The following is a 17,891-nucleotide window of genomic DNA, read 5'->3' as shown; positions in this document are numbered from 1 at the left end:
TAACTAACAGTGACCTCCTCGTACAAATGAGGTTCATATCAGAGAGGTTAAAAGCCTTTCTAGAATCCTGGTACCAGTATGAAAGCCGCCTGCCCAAGTGTCCTGCTCTCACCTTGCCTACTGTGGCCTCAAATTCAGCCCAGTTGTACATTGAGAAGATCAATGGCACCAGCTATGCCTGTGGCCTCCCAATGCCACCTGCACTGCGTGCCCATACAGCTCACATCCTCTCCCATCTTCACCTGTAAATGGTTCAGCCATAAATGAGGGGTCAGTCAATGCCAGTTCTTCCTTGCCGCTTCCATTTATAAATGCCTGGAAGTGGTTTTAAAGACTTGGGAGAGTTTGTGTTAATCATGAACTAGGTTTGGATTTTTCTTAGATTCTATGTCTTCCTCTCACTCCCTGCCAGAGAGCTGACCTGAGTGTTTCCTTCTTCAGCAAGTTGAACTGATGCCATGTTGGTCAAGTTACATCCTTAGTGGGAGAATGGATAGAAATAGATGTGTTGGAAGATTCCTTCTTTCAGCTGCTTCAAAAGAGGTTCTGAACAGAAAACAACAGCATCAAACCCTGGTCTTATCTATAAATGTCAATGATGAAGGGTCAAAAGAGTCTTTCTGCCTCAAAAAATGTTAAAAATGTCAGAAGTTACTGTTGGAATTGCCCTAGATTATGCTTCTTAATTAATTGTGGTTAAACATCAGGTTTTTGTATTTTTTCTTTTTTCTAAGATACCATGGACTTATCTATTTGTAAAATAAAATATAAATTACCCAAGAAAAGAAGAAAACAAAGATAAACAGTTCAAATCTAACTTTCAATTATTAGTTTCAATACACATAGAAATACTGTGCCACATTGCTCTAAGGTTTCTGAGCAGTTACTCTTAAACTCTGTACTTACCTTGTCAGGAACCAGTAATAGGCAGCTGGTGGACAAGGCAGGTCCTCAGACCACACAGGAGCCGCACTGCCCCAGGAAGTATGGTGGTGCCTGGCTGTTGGCCTGCAAGGGGATTGTGAGGTGAGGCTCACAGAACCCCTGGTGGACTGCTGAGTGCTGTACACGGGTCAATAGGGGCTGTCGTCTCAGCACCTGATACCTGGTAGGATGAGGGGCTCTGGGAAGGGAAGGACTTGTCTGAGGTCTCACAGCTGGAAAGTGGCCAAAGCAGGACTGGTCTCAGCCCTCTTCCAACCTGCCTTGGACACTTTAGCCCAATTCAGGACCACTCTGATGGGCCATTTTGGTTCAGTTTCTCTCTCTGCCCAATTCCACTACCCTCCTGCCTCATAAACTTTTCACAGAGAGGAAATGCAATGAATAAAGTCATGTCCATTCATGATGAGGAATTGGAAATCAGGACCCCAACTTGATATCTCTCTACACAACAGGAAATAAGACGTCTGAGTTTACCAAGAAGGAGAGAGGATCTGCATCCATGGGACACTGATATATTCCAGGTGAGATGTAAATTGGTGCTGTTATTTTGCGAAAGCCTGACACCACTACTCTGTAGCTGGTGCAATCACATAGCCTTAGATCCAGCTGTCCCTCCGACCGTTGAGAGTGTGGGAGGGAGAAAGGACACAGAGACAGAGACCACTGAGAACTCTGGTGTCAGAGTTGACCAGAGGTTGGCTGTGGGAGTGAAAAGCAGCTTTCACATGCAAGAGATATTTAATCAATATTTATTGAATCAACAAAAGACTAGAACACAAACATATCATAAAATGATATTCAAATGAATAGTGAACATTATTTTTCACAGAGACATTTTTAATTACACTACTCTTTGCATCATGTATGGGAACAGTATGTTTAATTTATTAAGCCCAAGAGAAAAGATAATTCACTGACACAATGAAATATCCAAACATCCAAATATCCTCATTTAAAATTTAAAAGTACTTTAACTATAGACATTATCAGGTAGAGCAGAATTCTAATCCAGATCCTCCCAAATTAAGTTTCTATCTTTCAGAAAAGTCTCCTCTTGACAGAATTGTTTTTCCTGTAAGCTTAGTAGGTTCAGGAGCAGATTACCACAGTGCTTGCTCAACCCCAACAATTGCCCATGACCAGCTAAGTGAAGGATGACCATACCACAAAGCCTCCAGCACCATCATACACCTGCGCAGGGGATCTTTCAGCACATGATTTCTGATTCTAATGAGACAGCTATTACTGAGAATGGCAGCAATTTCTTCATCAGCCACTGACTGAAGCTTATTTGGGAAAATGGTATTCTTCCTGAGAGAATTGCTCCATAGCCTCTTTACTTATAGGCCTTTTTCTTCTCTTCTGAAGATGCATCTTTTCCAATCCTTATATTAACTTCAAACTTGGCCTGAAGCTGATGAAAGAACAACTTACCAGACAATCCACAAAACAGAGCCAAGGATGGAGGCTGCCATGTTGTCCTGCCCCATTAGATATTTTTAAATGCGATCTGCATTAAGCATTGAGAAACACTGTTAAGCACAATCAAGTATACAAGGAATCCCAGATCTGAGCAGTGAAAGTGCAGAGTCCTAACCAGTTGACCACCAGTGTAATGTGTAATGACTTTGGAAAACTCTATAGCTATGTGGAGACTGTAGAAAGGGTAGGTGAGGGAGCTCAAGTTCAGTTCTAGATAGGCTGTCCTGGAGGTGCCAAGGAGACTAGCAGAGAGGATGTCAAGTACCTACCTACAAAGTCAAGTCTGGAGCCCGGGGGAGGTCAGGCAGGAGATGCAATTTGGAAATGTTCATCCTGTAGACAGATTCCAAGGCCATGAGCCTGGATGAAGTCTCTGCAGGACAGAGAATGGAGAGAAAAGGGAAGGTCCAGGGACTGAGGGGACAGGAGGACCCTCAAACACTTAGCCTGGTGAAGGATAAGCGCCACTGTGGAGACCCAGGGGCAGCCAGAGGGGCAGGAAGCAAACCAGGAGAGGGTAGTGTCCATAGGCCAAGTGGTTTCAAGGAGAAGGGAGGGACCAACTGTGTCTGAGGCTGCTGAGAGGTCAAGACAAGAGCTCAGAATTGACTGCTGGATTCAGCAGCGTGGAGACCACTGGTGAACTTGTCAAGGGCAGTTTCATGGAAGAGTGATGTCTGAAGTCTGGAGGAGGGAGGACAGAATGGGAGGGGAGGGTGTTTAATGCAGATGGCTCTTTCTTGGGTTTTGCTGTGCAGGTGAGCTGAGGAATAGGACAGGAGATGGAGGAGACGGTGGGACCAAGAGATATTTATATGGCAACTGTGATGGGAAGATATGTGAAGAGGAACCACTGACCTAGTAGGTGAAAGGAGACAATTACTGTGGCTAAGTAGTTGGGTAAGTGAAAAGAGGACAGGATTGCCCTATACTTGCTGCTTCACTTGCCAAATAATGGGTAGGATGAGAGCAAAGGTGATCTGGCAGATAATGTATTGCCTGAGGAGTAAACTGTACTTCTCTTCCTCCATACTCAGCTAGGCTCAGGCCAGGTGTCTTTAAAGATTTCTCCTAGGAAACCAGTTCCTGCTGGGGCAGGTGCAATGAGATCTTAGGGCTGACTGGACACCCACCCCCAGGCCCCATAAATGCTTAGATAAATGCTGGCAACAATGAAAACCAGCAGGTGTCACAGAGCTCAGAGAAGCCTCCAGAGCCAGCAGAATAACCATTATGGTGGAGTTCGCGCCCTTGTGTGTGCCATGGAAACGCAGGCTGCAGACATTGGTGGTCCTGCAGGCGGTCAGCTGCTTGGTGTCCATGGGTAAGGAGAGCTGGGTTGGAAACGGGCACCCTAGGGCACCTGTCACATCTGGTACACACTGTGCACTGATGGGGGAATAATCCCCAGCTCAGCGCCTGGAGATCACCGGGAATTAGGAACATCTTGCTCAGCTGACCTTGAAGGAGCTTTGGGAGCTGTGTCTGACTAGTTGCACCAACCCCCAGCCCAGCCTGGGATCTGGGAGTGTCAGGAACAGCACAGGGAGGTGAGGTAGCCTTGGGCCTGGAGCTAGAGGGAGGGCAGCTGAGAAAAGGTATCTGGGCCCACTGGTGCCAGGAGCAGGAGCTTGTACTTTTCCCTTATCTGAGGACAAAGGGGAGGCCCAGGTGGGCTTTAGTTATAGAAGTAACATGGTCCAATCTGTGTGTGATAGGCTGCAATTCAGGGATCTTCTGTGTTGAGGTGTCTGGGGAAGACAGATCACAGGGAGCAGTTGTTACCAAATCAAATTTGCACCAGCTTGCCCGAGCACAGGAAAGCTCCCATGCTGACACTGGGTTGTGGTGAAAGAAAGTGCAGTATTTACTGCAGGGACCAAGCAAGGAGTCCAGACAGTTTTGGCTCAAAACACTTGACCCCCTCTCCCTCCCTCTCTTGAATTTCAGGGAATGGCTTCTAGAGACTGGGTGGGGTAGAGTTGCTTGGGCACATGATCAGCCCCTAGACAGTTGTCTGATTGCTTGGTTAAGGTAACTGGAAGCCAACATCACCAACCTTCTGGTTTCCCCTGGTTTGAGGTCTATGGGCTGGTGAACAACTTCCTCTACCTGGTGGGGGTTCAGTATCTGCAAAGAAGCTCAAAGATAAGGCTCAGAATACTATCTATAGCACTAGTTTTTGTTCAGTCACTCACTCATGTCCACCTCTTTGTGACCCCATGGACTGCAGTACGCCAGGCTTCCCTGTTCTTCACTACCTCCCGGAGTTGGCTCAAACTCATGTCCATTGAGTCAATGATGCCATCCAATCATCTCATGCTCTGTTGTCCCCTTCTTCTCCTACCTTCAATCATTCCTAGCATCAGGGTCTTTTCCAATGCAAAGAGTTAGCTCTTTGCATCAGGTGGCCGAAGTATTGTAGCTTCAACTTCAGCATCAGTCCTTCCAGTGAATATTCAGGATTGATTTCCTTTAGGATTGACTAGTTTAATCTTTCTGTCCAAGGGACTCTCAGGAGTCTTCTATAGCACCATAGCACTCAGCCTTCTTTATGGTCCAACTCTCACATCCATACATGACTACTGGACAAACCATAGCTTTGACTAGATGGACTTATGTTGGCAAAGTGGTCTCTGGTTTTTAATATGCTGCCTAGATTTGTCATAGCTTTTTTTCCCAAGAAGCAAGTGTCTTTTAATTTCATGACTGCAGTCACCATCTGCAATGATTTTGGAGTCCAAGAAAATATAGTCTGTCACTATTTCTATTTTTTCCCCACTTACTTGCCATGAAGTGATGGGACTAGACGCCATGATCTTAGTGTTTTTTTGTTTTTGTTTTTTTTTAAATAATTATTTATTTGGCTTTGCTGAGTCTTAGTTATGACATGTGGGATCTAGTTCCCTGACCAGGGATGGAACCCTGGCCCCTGCATTGGGAGCTCAGAATTTTAGCCACTGGTCCACCAAGAAAGTCCCATGATCTTAGTTTTCTGAATGTTGAGTTTTAAGCCAGCTTTTTCATGCTTCTCTTTCACCTACATCAAGAGGCTCTTTTGTTCTTCTTTGCTTTCTGCCATGGGCTTTCCTAGTAGCTCAGTTGGTAAAGAATCTGCCTGTAACGTAGGAGACCCCAGTTTGATTCTTTGGTCAGGAAGATCTGCTGGAGAAGGGAACAGCTACCCACTTCAGTATTCTGGCCTGGAGAATTCCATGGACAGAGGAGACTGGCAGGCTACAGTCCATGGACTCACAAAGAGTTGGACACAGCTGAGTGATTTTCACTTTCTTTTTTTGCCATAGAGTGGTATTAACTGTGTATCTGAAGTTATTGATATTTTCCCTGGAAATCTCTATTCCAGCTTGAGTTTCATCCAGCACTGCATTTGGCATGATGTACTCTGCATATAATTTAAATAAGCAGGGGGACAATATACAGCCTTGACATATTCCTTTCCTAATTGAACCAGTTCGTTGTTCCTTGTTTGGTTCTAATTGTTGCATCTTGACCTGCATACAGGTTTTTCAGGAGGCAGGTAAGGTGTTCTGGTATCCCCATCTCTTTAAGAATTTTCCACAGTTTGTTGTGATCCACACAGTCAAAGGTTTTAGCATAGTCAATAGGGCCAAATCCAGCCTCCTGATTGTATTTTTGTAGAGCCAGAGAGCCAAGAATGGTTTTTACAATTTAAATGCTTATATTAGAAATTATTTTATACCTAGGCAATATCCTCCAAATTGCCTCTTGAACCTCACATTCTGAATTACAGCTCTGAATTCTGAAACGATTCCTTACCCTGGTCTATGGAGGCTAGCAGTGGGCAGAGAGATGGGACCCCTTTTCAAAGATACTTAAGAGGTTGTCCACAGGCAGAATGTACAGACTGGCAGGAAAGTAAGGGTTTCCAGTGGGCCAGTAAATGCTGCACATGTAGTGAACAGCTGGCTCACGCTGGACATAGAGCAGGCATTTGGGGGAGGGGCAAAGAAGTGGCTGGAAAGGTCAACAGGGACCTGTCAATCAAGGTCTCAAGTCCAGAAACATGGGTTACTTGTTTACTCTGTTCTTTTTTCTTTAATGCACACACTCTCACAGGAAGGTAAGCTCCTTTCAAACAGGTGGTCTTCTTCTCATCTGTGTCTCCAGCTCCTTGAAGAGTTGAGGCTGATAACTGTCGAATGAATGAATGTTGGGAGCATGATGGAGCACAACAGTAGAACTGAATGTCAGGTCCTATCCTACTAGCTTGCTGTGTGACCTTAACCAACTTGCCTATCCTCTTAGTAAAGTGTGGTTTTACATTTTTCCTTCTGGGTATTGTGAGGGGAAAGAAGGGATCTTCCTTTCTCAGGGACTGGAAATACTCCCAAGTTTGGCATTGCCTGCTGACAGGAGTTAAAAGGTGAGTCCAGGGTGAGGTATACTGTGGGGTGAGGAGAGTTCTTTTGGTCAAGTGGAAATGCAAGCATTTTTAAAATCTTTTTTTTTCTGAGTGAAAAGTGAATCCATGTTATTGTAACTCATCCAAACAGAATATGTGTTCTAAAAGTGAATCCTACCCCGCAGGGAGCCACTGTGAACAACTTGGGTTTTATTCTCTAGACCAGACATGGGAGTTCTCATTTCATGGGTACAGAGTTTCAGTATGGGAAGATGAAAAGAGTTCCAGAGATGAAGGATAGTGATTGTTACACAACAGTATGAGTGAATGAATGCCATCGACAATACACTAAAAATCATTTCAGGTATATGCCCCAAAATAGGAATGCTGGGTCTTATGGTAGCTCTATCTTTGGTTTCGTAGGGTATCTCCATAGAGTTCTCCACAGTGCCTTTGTCAAGAAAACCATAATTTGAAAAAATCCAAGCACCACAATGTTCATTGCAGCACTATTTACAATAACTAAGACATGGAAACCATCTAAATGTCCATTGACAGAGGAATGGATCAAGAAGATGTAGAACATATAGATAATGGAATATTACTCAGCTATTAAACAGAACAAAAGAATGCCATTTGCAGTAACATGGATGCACCTAGAGACTGCTATGCTGAGTGAAGTACGTCAGACACAAAACGACAAATATTGTATGATGTCATTATATGCAGAATCAATTAAAAGCGTACAAATATTTTTATTTATTTACATATCATAAATGGAGTCATGGATGTAGAAAACAAACCTATGGTTGCCAGGGGAACCAAGTGGGGAAGGAAATTTTGGGGGATTTGGATTGACATATACACATTACTATCTATAAAATAGATTAGATCTAATAGATAGAGTGCCTGATGAACTATGGATGGAGGTTTGTGACATTGTACAGGAGACAGGGATCAAGACCATCCTCAAGAAAAAGAAATGCAAACAAGTGCCGGGGTCCAGCCCCGGTGGATCCAGGGAATTCGAAGCGGGGATGGCGTAGGCGAGGATCAGGAAACAATGGCTTAATTAAATGTTAATTAAGGATATAAAGAGTAATAGAATAAGGATAGCTCAGTGAGGAAATTGAGTGGAGAAAAGAGGCTGAATAATTCAGCCAGAAGGTGAGAGAAAGAACGACATGGGGAGACCAAGCTTCAGTGAACAAGGCCTGCACTTTATTTTCCAAAGTAGTATTTATACCTTAAGTTATGCATAGAGGATAATGGGGGAAGGGGTAGAGTCATGCAGTAAGCCAGGCTTTCTTCCTGCAAACTTATCATATGCAAAAGTTTAGGTGATTTGCATCATCTTCTGGCCCGCAGGCCTGTTAACATTTTAAGACCCTTTCTTCAGAAAACTTATTTTTCTCTAAAGGTGATTAGTCAGGTACCACCCTCCAAAAGCATTAGATAAAGTTGCATTCCTACAGGGCAAAGGTGTGGTGGGCTATAACAAGAAAAAGAATTAACTCAAGGGTCCCAGGTTACAAACATTAAAGCTACTACTTACACCAATTATATTAATCAATACACTGCCAGGGACACAGCAGGTAAGGGATATGGAGACTTAGCAGCAAACATTGGCCCAACAAGTGAAAAACCCTTCACCAATACAATTTCTAATCAATCTTTTAACTGCTCAAAGGAATCTGTATTTAGACAGTTTAGAACATCTCATGCCTCTCACAGTTGGGAGGCTCTGAGCAATCACATGTGGCCAGAAAAACCTATTCAGGCAGGCTAGAGGATTTCCAAAGGAGTTTGTAGGTTGAAACACTATCACACCCAGGAACTTTATTAACTGGAGCTGTAAGTTAACTCTTTTTTCAGAGAGAGGTAGTGGTGGACAGGCCCCCGTAAAGTCAGAGGTGTAGGTGAGAGTACAAAGCAGAAAGTAGGCAGACTCTGGTTTTGGGGGTAGATGCTCAAGAATTTCCAGGGGGACTCCTGAGGCTCGATCCCGCCTCTGTGTATGCCGAGCCTCCTTTCTCATGACCTTTGCTATGGGCGGAGCTCCTCACACCGGCTCCCAGCAAACAAGCAAAATGGGTTTCTGAGGAGGCTTTACAAATAGCTGTGAAAAGAAGAGAAGCAAAAAGCAAAGGAGAAAAGGAAAGATATACCCATTTGAATGCAGAGTTCCGAAGAATAGCAAGGAGAGATAAGAAAGCCTTCCTCAGTGCTCAGTGCAAAGAAATAGAGGAAAATAATAGAATGGGAAAGACTAGAGATCTCTTCAAGGAAATTAGAGATACCAAGGGAACATTTCATGCAAAGATGGGCTCGATAAAGGACAGAATGGTATGGACCTAACAGAAGCAGAAGATATTAAGAAGAGGTGGCAAGAATACACAGAAGAACTGTACAAAAAAGAGCTTCATAACCAAGATAATCACGATGGTGTGATCACTCACCTAGAGCCAAACATCCTGGAATGCCAAGTCAAGTGGGCCTTAGAAAGCATCACTATGAACAAAGCTAGTGGAGGAGATGGAATTCCAGTTGCGCTATTTTAAATCCTAAAAGATGATGCTGTAAAAGTGCTGCACTGAATATGCACTGAACTGAATAAGCAAATTTGGAAACTCAGCAGTGGCCACAGGACTGGAAAAGGTCAGTTTTCATTCCAATCCCAAAGAAAGGCAATGCCAAAGAATGCTCAAACTACCACACAATTGCACTCATCTCACATGCTAGTAAAGTAACGCTCAAAATTCTCTAAGCCAGGCTTCAGCAATATGTGAACCGTGAACTTCCTGATGTTCAAGCTGGTTTTAGAAAAAGCAGAGGAACCAGAGATCAAATTGCCAACATTTGCTGGATCATTGAAAAAGCAAGAGAGTTCCAGAAAAACATCTATTTCTGCTTTATTGACTATGCCAAAGCCTTTGACTGTGCGGATCACAGTTAACTGTGGAAAATTCTGAAAGAAATGGGAATACCAGACCACTTGACCTGCCTCTTGAGAAATCCATATGCATGTCAAGCAACAGCTAGAACTGGACATGGAACAACAGACTGGTTCCAAATAGGGAAAGGAGTACGTCAAGGCTGTATGTTGTCACCCTGTTTATTTAACTTATGTGCAGAGTACATCATGAGAAATGCTGGACTGGAGGAAGCACAAGCTGGAATCCAGATTGCTGGGAGAAATATCAATAACTTCAGATATGCAGATGATACCACCCTTATGGCAGAAAGTGAAGAAGAACTAAAGAGCCTCTTGATGATAGTGAAAGAGGAGAGTGAAAAATTTGGCTTAAAGCTCAACATTCAGAAAACTAAGATCATGGCATCCGGTCCCATCACTTCATGGGAAATAGATGGGGAAACAGTGGAAACAGTGTCAGACTTTATTTTTTTGGGCTCCAAAGTCACTGTAGGTGGTGATTGCAGCCATGAAATTAAAAGACTCTTACTCCTTGGAAGAAAAGTTATTTAATATGCTAGACAGCATATTCAAAAGCAGAGACATTACTTAGCCAGCAAAGGTCTGTCTAGTCAAGGCTATGGTTTTTCCAGTAGTCACGTATGAATGTGAGAGTTTGACTATAAAAAAAGCTGAGCACCGAAGAATTGATGCTTTTGAACTTGATGTTGTAGAAGACTCTTGAGAGTCCCTTGGACTGCAAGGAGATCCAACCAGCCCATCCTAAAGGAGATCAGTCCTAAGTGTTCATTGGAAGGACGGATGTTGAAGCTGAAACTCCAATACTTTGGCTACCTCATGCCAAGAGCTGACTCATTTGAGAAAACCCTGATGCTGGGAAAGATTGAGGGCAGGAGGAGAAGGGTACGACAGAGGATGAGATGGTTGGATGGCATCACCGACTCAAGGGACATGAGTTTTGGTGAACTCCAGGAGTTGGTGATGGACAGGGAGGCCTGGCGTGCTGTGGTCCATGGGGTCGCAAAGAGTTGGACATGACTGAGCAGCTGAAGTGAACTGAACTGAACTGAACTAATCTATAAAATGGATAACTAATAAGAACCTCTATAGAGCACATAGAGCATTGTTTATATGGGAAGAGAATTTTTTTAAAGTGTGGATATATGTATATGTATAACTCATTTACTTTCTTGTACACCTAAAATGAACACAACATTGTGAATTAACTATACTCTAATAAAAATTTTATAAAAAAAATACTAAAATACAAAAAATTGTTTTGATGATAAGTGTTATGTTTAATCTATATTTTACTACCATAAAAAATTGAATAAACATTACAAACTGCCCCAGACACAACACTGAACTCCCAAGCACGACGGCAAGAATATCTGTGTGTTGTTCACAGGTGTATCACCAGCATCTGACACACTGTAGGTGCTCTGAATAAAGTGAGCCTCTGTGAGCCCCAACCTACTTAGCTTAGGCATTTTACTACTATTCAGACTGGATCAAAATCTTGCCTCCTGGAAGTCAGCCATGAATGACAGGCCCAGCCTACCCTACTTTCATTTGGAGTACAAGTGGAGGTTGACCTTCTTAAAGAGTTTGAGAGCATGGTGTTAATATTTTCTAAGAATGAGGTCCATTGGCATCAGATTAAAGACAGCCCCACAGACCACCTGACCCTGAGTTAAAGTTGGGATTAGCCTGTGAAAGGAACTCAGAAAATCCTGAGTCTGGGATGAATTCCTCACTGCGCTACTCCTAGCCCTGTTGCACTCCTGATGGACAGGGCAGGCATGGGTTGCCCTCTTCTTCTCTCCCTCCTTCAGTAGGATAGCGTATAGCAGTGGAGAAAAGAGCTGAGCAAAAGCTAAAGAGCACCGGGAGTTGTATCAACACTGAACAGCTTAGTGTGGCCGGAACATGGGGTGCAGTGGGGCTGGAGCAAGAGAGAGCAAGACAGGCCACCAGTGGGGAGCTTGAAATCAGGCTGAGCTGTTTGAGCTGAGCCTCAAAGTTGTGATAAATCATGGGATCATGGGAGGACTTTAGCTAAAGGGAGGATCTATCTACAGACTACAAGATTATGGAAAGGTGTGCTGGGGGTAAACAGGAAGTGGAGACTGGGTAGAAATAATCTCTATTGTCTCTGGGGTCTCATAGAATGGACACTAGAAAGAGTTCTTCCTGTCACATTTCCACTAGGCGTCTATCGGTGAATATAGACAGAGAGGGAGGTGGAGGGGGAAGACCCAATGAGAAAAGTGTCTGGTGCTGTGGGAAAAAGTGAGTTTGGACTTAGTCTTACCTGGTCTCAAATCCAGGCTCAGGGTGACACTAATTGTGTTGCTTGTATTCCCTCTTCCTTGAAGGCTTGGGAAGCTGATTCCTTCCTCCCGGGGTGAGGACTGGACAGAAGAGTGCTGGGCAAATGGGGAGAGCGTGTTCCTTCACACTGCTGACCACTACAGCTTCTGCTTCCCTTACCAGCCATTCTCAGCTACGTGGTCTTCATAGGCCTCCTGTTCACAAGATTCTGGATCATCAGTATCTTGTATGCAGTCTGGTGGTACTTGGATCGAGCGAAGCCTTGGCAGGGGAGCAGGCACATTGACGTACTAAGGCGCTGGTCTGTATGGAAGTACATGAAGGACTATTTCCCCATCTCGGTAAGTATGGGGCTGGCTAGGGAGTGGTTCAGAGAAGGAAATGGCAACCCACTCCAGTGTTCTTGCCTGGAGAATCCCAGGGACAGGGGAGCCTGGTGGGCTGCCGTCTATGGGGTCGCACAGAGTTGGACACGACTGAAGCGACTTAGCAGCAGCAGGGAGTGGTCAGGACCATCGTCCCCATGTGTCCATGGGGAAGTGTGCCCCTGTGTTCAGTGAGCAGAATACTGGGCTTGGAGGCAGGAGAGAGGCTTCTACCACCATGTGGCCTGAGAAGAGTCAGTTTCTGTCTGGCTATGTTTTCTTGTGTGTGGAGATGTGGAGCCAATATGAGGATTGATGTATGAATGAGATTTGAAGGGCTCTGTGGGGCAATTGGTGAGGCACACATATGTATCTTAACACACAGGTGTAAAGTCCGTAGAGTGTAAGTTTTGGGGTGAAGGACTCAATGATAAATACAAGGCATCAAAAGAGCATCTAGCCCACACTTTATCAGATGATGAAACTCACACCCAGAGAAGGAGGAAGGTGTGATCAAGGACACACAGCAAGTTCATTTTCTGATTTTAAAGTGTGTGTTTAGCTCTGAGGATAGAAGCAGAGCAGAGAGAACTCAGGATGGATCCTGCCCGCACTCCAGTGTGCTGTGTCCTGGGACAGAGCTTTGCCCCATTCTGAATCCTAGTTTCCACACAAAATTGATCCCTTGTATTTCATGTCCCTTAGTCTCTTACTCAGGGTACTTCATGTCCATTTTAGACACGGGACTCTGTACCCCCAAATCAGATGTTAGTAATGGAGGACCCTGAATTTGAGTGAACTGACCTTTTGCCCCATTCCTGAATCCCAGACAGACTAAACCCTTGGATGTAAGCAGCTGTGATGGTTGATTATCTACTGGGGATAGGAAGAGGAAGGCAGTGAGGACCCAGAGAGGTGCCAGGCAGGGACAGGCGGCCCTCTATGGACACAGGAGAGAAGACTGTATATGGTGTCTCCTCTGAGGGTGGACATCATAGATTCCACCACCAGGTCTGCGACATGCCAGCTGTGTGACCTGGGGTGAGTTACACATGCTCTCTGAGCCTCGATTTCTCCACTGTAAACTGGAGATGCTGTCACATACATCACTGGGTTGTGTGGAGTCCATAAGACATCAGGTCGTTCTGGGACCTTCTGAGGACAGCATGTGGCTCTCCTTTCACACCTGGAGCTGCTATCATTTGCACATCTGGCAGAAAAATGGTGCTGAGCTGTTCTGTGCCTGTCTTATCTATGTCTGTTCTGTCCCTCCTCTAGCCAGGTATCTCCCCCAGAGGATTTTTCAAATAGGGCACTGTTGACAATGTCTGAAACTGAAATTGCAGAAATTCCACCTGCACAGTGTTCAGGATTGTAGGCCGCTTGCAGTCCTGTGGCATCACTGCAGAGGGCGGGCAGTACCACCAAGTGGCCAGCAGAGGGAGCGATGACATGCACTTTGACCTCCCTGTCCTGGACTGAGGCCTGCAGGGGTCGCTGTGGAGCGCAGAGTCTGGACTCTCGTCACCTCCCAAGAGAACTTTCAAGTCCTCCACACAGCTTTACAGAGCAGGCCCTGCAGGGATCTTAGGAGGTCAGGAAGCGGAGGGGCCAGGGAGTCTCTGTTGTCTACTGAAAACAAATGCACAACTCAAAAGTTGTGAGGGGTTTTGTTCTGGGACCTTACTGAGGACTGTAGTAAGACTCTTCGCGACTCCATGGACTGCCGCCTACCAGGCTCCTCCGTCCATGGGATTTTCCAGGCAAGAGTACTGGAGTTGGGTGCCATCACCTTCTCCGAGTAAGGAGATAGCCTCTCAGTAATCTCTGGGGAGCTGTTCTAAAAGGTAAGGGAGGAGTCAGAACTTACAGATTTTGCTGGAAAAAAAAACAAAAAAAAACCCAAAAAAACCCCAAAATCTATGTAGCCAAACTTCAGAAGATTACTTGCCAGTCACAAAAAGCAGATGTCTCAAGTTAGTAATTTTTGTCCGTTTCTAGTAAGGGAAGATGGGCAAGTCTGGGCTCACTGCAATTATTCCTGTGATGTGCATCCTCACTCTCTGTGACTAGTATCCTGTTTTCCTCCATCCTGAATTCCTTTCAAGGCCCATTGTCAGTGGCAGCTACAGTGGCTGCTGGCTTGAAGGCAGGCAAGCAACATTCCTTGTCCTAACAACTCTGCTGGGTCTACTTCACATCACAAGCCTTTGTGCTGTGATTCTATTAGCTAGGGCCTAATGGCACAGTTTTTAGTGAAATTAGGAGACTTCTGAGCACTGGAGCTTTCTAAATGCACCCTATGGGCTTCCTAAAGAGGTGATGGTGGAGAATCAGGCAGTGTTTCCCCAGGACAAGCTGCCTTCACCTCATACTGAAGATCAGTCCCGGAGCTGGGTTTCTCTGTGAAGATTTCATTATCCCGGAGCAGCAGTGTCTACACAGACCAACGCCTGACAGGGGTGCAGTGCTGTGGGCAGGCTGTGACCTGGTGTCAGGGAGTGCTGCAGACTTGGCAGGACACCTCCTTGACCCCTTTCCACCCACACCTGTGGGCATCACCAGGACTTCATGCCCCTTATCCTGGCACCCACTTCCCTGCACCCTGGGGTCTATTACACTGAGTCACAGGGGCTCAGGGGTCAGCCCCAACCTGGGACAGGCCTCCAGCTGCCATAGTCCTTGGAGAGATGCTCCTCCTGTGATGGCTCCTTCATTTTGGGAGGGCTCTGCCTGGGATTAGGTCTCCCTTCACATAGGACAGAGGCTTGTGTCCCTGTCATCCTGCCAGGAGTTCTTCCTCTGCCTTGGGCAAGGGTTTTCCTTCCCAGGTGGGCGGCATGGCCTTATCCATTCATGGGTCCATTCTGTCCCTCTTCATTTCATGGTCTCCCAGAGCATCTCCTCTGCTCCAGGCCTGCAGCAGGGACAAGGATCCTCAGATAGGCATCTCTAATCTCAGGACACTCACATGGGGGTGTGATAGCACTGGGCACGGGGGAGACACAGAAGAGGTCAGCACAGAAAGTCAGCAGGGAGCCCAGGGTGGTCACAAGGTGCAGCCCCGACTCACCAGGCTGCTGTCCCTGCAGCTGGTCAAGACTGCCGACCTGGACCCTTCCCGGAACTACCTTGTTGGCTACCACCCTCATGGGATTGCAACTGTTGGAGCTTTTACCAACTTTTGCACGGATGGCACTGGTTTTTCCTCACTGTTCCCTGGGATCCGCTCACATCTGATGGTGCTGAACTTGTGTTTCTGGGCCCCTGTCTTCAGGGATTATATCATAATAAGCGGTGAGTCTTCCCAACCCTGGGTAGCCCAGGTAGATGAGGTCTGCTGGCATGGGGGAGGGATTTTAAGGAGGGCTGCCAACTGTTCTGTACTTCTTGCAAGTGAGTGTGTAGTGGAGAAGGAAGCTAGACTCAAGGAAGCACTCCCCACAGCACTGCTCAGCGATCTGCTTGACTAGGGGTTGGCGAGACCTGAAAGACTCAGTCTGAGTCCTCAGAGAACTCCCAGCTGGGAACTAGAGTGGAGCCCAGCCCACATCCTCACCCACCATCCTGGCCCCCTTAAAACCACACTTCATCTTTTTCTTCCCTTCAGGGATGGTTGCTGCAGACAAGGAGAGTGTTTCTCACATTCTGAGCAGGGAAGGAGGTGGCAACCTGCTGGCCATCGTTGTTGGGGGCGTCCAGGAGGCACTGGATGCCAGGCCTGGAGGCTACAAGCTGGTGCTGCGGAACCGCAAGGGCTTCATCAGGCTTGCCCTGATGCATGGGTATTGGGAAGAGGGCTCTGGGTTCAACTGGAGATTGGCAAGGATTGTGTTTTGTTGGGAAGACAGCACAGATGAATACACATCCTATTTTGGCAGGGAGAGTCTCAATCCACTGACAGTGAAGATTCTGTGTTGGTGATCCATGTACTGTCTCACGCACAAATACCCAGAGAATGTTCTAGAAGGAATATCTTGTGAAGGGATTAAGTCTCAAAGGTCATATTGCTGAAAGTTTGCATTATATCTGAGACCTAGGGAATCTGGGACAATGGAGCTTGGGACATAGCTTAGAACTATTCTCCTATGTTTAAACATCTATGAAGAATACAAAACTAGCTGGGCTGGAAGAAGTTTTTCCAGAAAGTTTGGAATTGTTTTATATCTGCAGCATTCTGGATTCACTAGCATGTTACAACTGTCAGACAGTGGCCCTGAGACAAGCTGGGTCCCGCTTACAGTCACAAAGCAAGGCCGTGGCAGATCTGGGACACACCCGAGGCCTCCTACTTTTGTCCCAGGGCTCTGTCCTCTCCTCCAGTTCCTGCTCACTGGGTCCCTTCAGGAAGCTAGTGACCAGCTTGTGCCTTCTTGCCCCTCCACGCGCCCTCTCTCCTGTCTCCCTCTAGGGCAGATCTGGTGCCGATCTTCTCCTTTGGGGAGAATGACATCTATGACCAGGTTGAGAACTCTCCCGGCACCTGGTTGCGCTGGTTCCAGGACGGACTTCAGAGGGTCACGAGAGGCTCCATCCTGCTCGTCTATGGCAGCTTTGGTCTTATGCCCTACCGCCGGCCCATCACCACTGTGGGTGAGCCTAGACCCGGGCTGAGAGCGGGGAAAGGGCTACAGAGCAAAAGGTGGGCTTATGCTGCAAGGGAATATGGACATAGACCAGTACACACTTGACTTTGTGGAGCACACTTTCTAGAGTGTTAAACAGATACACAGGCAAGTAACCCTGATGAAGGCAGTCTAGAATGAGCAGAGTAACAGGGGCACGAAGACCAGTAGCCACTACTGATCACTGAGCCCCTGCAGTGTGTAAGGCACTGCACTGGCTCCTCACATGCAGCAGCTCAGTTTACACACAACTTTTGAAGTTGTGTGGGACACTCGTCTCCATTTTATTGATTGCAACTTGAGACATAGAGAAGATAAATCACTTCCAAAAGATCACCCTGGCCTTTGTAATAAAGTAGAGGTTTGATCAGGGTGTTTGACTTCTTATTGCACCAGAGAAGGAGAGTTTAATTCTGACCACAGGGTCTTATAAGGCTTATTGGAGAAGGTGAATACTAGGGAAGGGCATTCCAAGTCTGTTAGAATTATGTGTAAAGTAGCAGTTAGCAAGCTATGAAAGAGCGTCTGAGGAATTTTTCTGTAAAAAATGGGCAGGGACTTAACACCATCTTTTCAGCTATTTGATCATCTCATTTGCTTTCTTCCTGAACTCCAACTAGGTTCCGATGGCAAAGGTGTGTTCTTCTGCACTTACCCAGCCATTTCTTGAGTACAGGCAACCCCTCTGCCAAACTTTCTTTGTGTTGTGTGGTAATATTCTCATGCACGTTTATAGTGTTGCTGCCTCCAGACCATTCCCAAGAGAATAAGACATGACAGCTGCTTTCTGAGCCAAGTAGAGCCAGAGGGAGGAGGTTGAT

General features: G+C 46.0%; 1 protein-coding gene across 1 annotated transcript; it reads left to right on the top strand.

Moving 5' to 3' along the window:
• The first annotated feature begins 3,632 nt into the window (after positions 1 to 3,632).
• LOC113905485 (2-acylglycerol O-acyltransferase 2-like) lies at positions 3,633 to 17,325 on the top strand. Its single transcript, XM_027562858.1, has 4 exons — positions 3,633 to 3,751; positions 12,243 to 12,421; positions 15,538 to 15,742; positions 16,056 to 17,325. Exons 1-4 carry the CDS (start codon positions 3,661 to 3,663, stop codon positions 16,367 to 16,369), a joined length of 789 nt encoding a protein of 262 aa, XP_027418659.1. The 5' UTR covers positions 3,633 to 3,660; the 3' UTR covers positions 16,370 to 17,325.
• Positions 17,326 to 17,891: the final 566 nt, after the last annotated feature.

This window comes from Bos indicus x Bos taurus, chromosome 15 (genome assembly GCF_003369695.1).
Source record: "Bos indicus x Bos taurus breed Angus x Brahman F1 hybrid chromosome 15, Bos_hybrid_MaternalHap_v2.0, whole genome shotgun sequence".
Lineage (NCBI taxonomy): Eukaryota > Metazoa > Chordata > Mammalia > Artiodactyla > Bovidae > Bos > Bos indicus x Bos taurus.
The sequence above is the reverse complement of the archived record's forward strand: the minus strand, read 5'-3'. Positions and strand labels throughout refer to the sequence as shown.

Excerpts from the sequence above, each read along its gene's own strand:
- LOC113905485 (XM_027562858.1), top strand. The coding sequence starts at position 3,661 with ATGGTGGAGTTCGCGCCCTTGTGTGTGCCATGGAAACGCAGGCTGCAG. Across the intron at positions 12,422-15,537 it reads AGGACTATTTCCCCATCTCG|CTGGTCAAGACTGCCGACCT; the intron begins GTAAGTATGGGG and ends CTGTCCCTGCAG. Across the intron at positions 15,743-16,055 it reads GGATTATATCATAATAAGCG|GGATGGTTGCTGCAGACAAG; the intron begins GTGAGTCTTCCC and ends TCTTCCCTTCAG.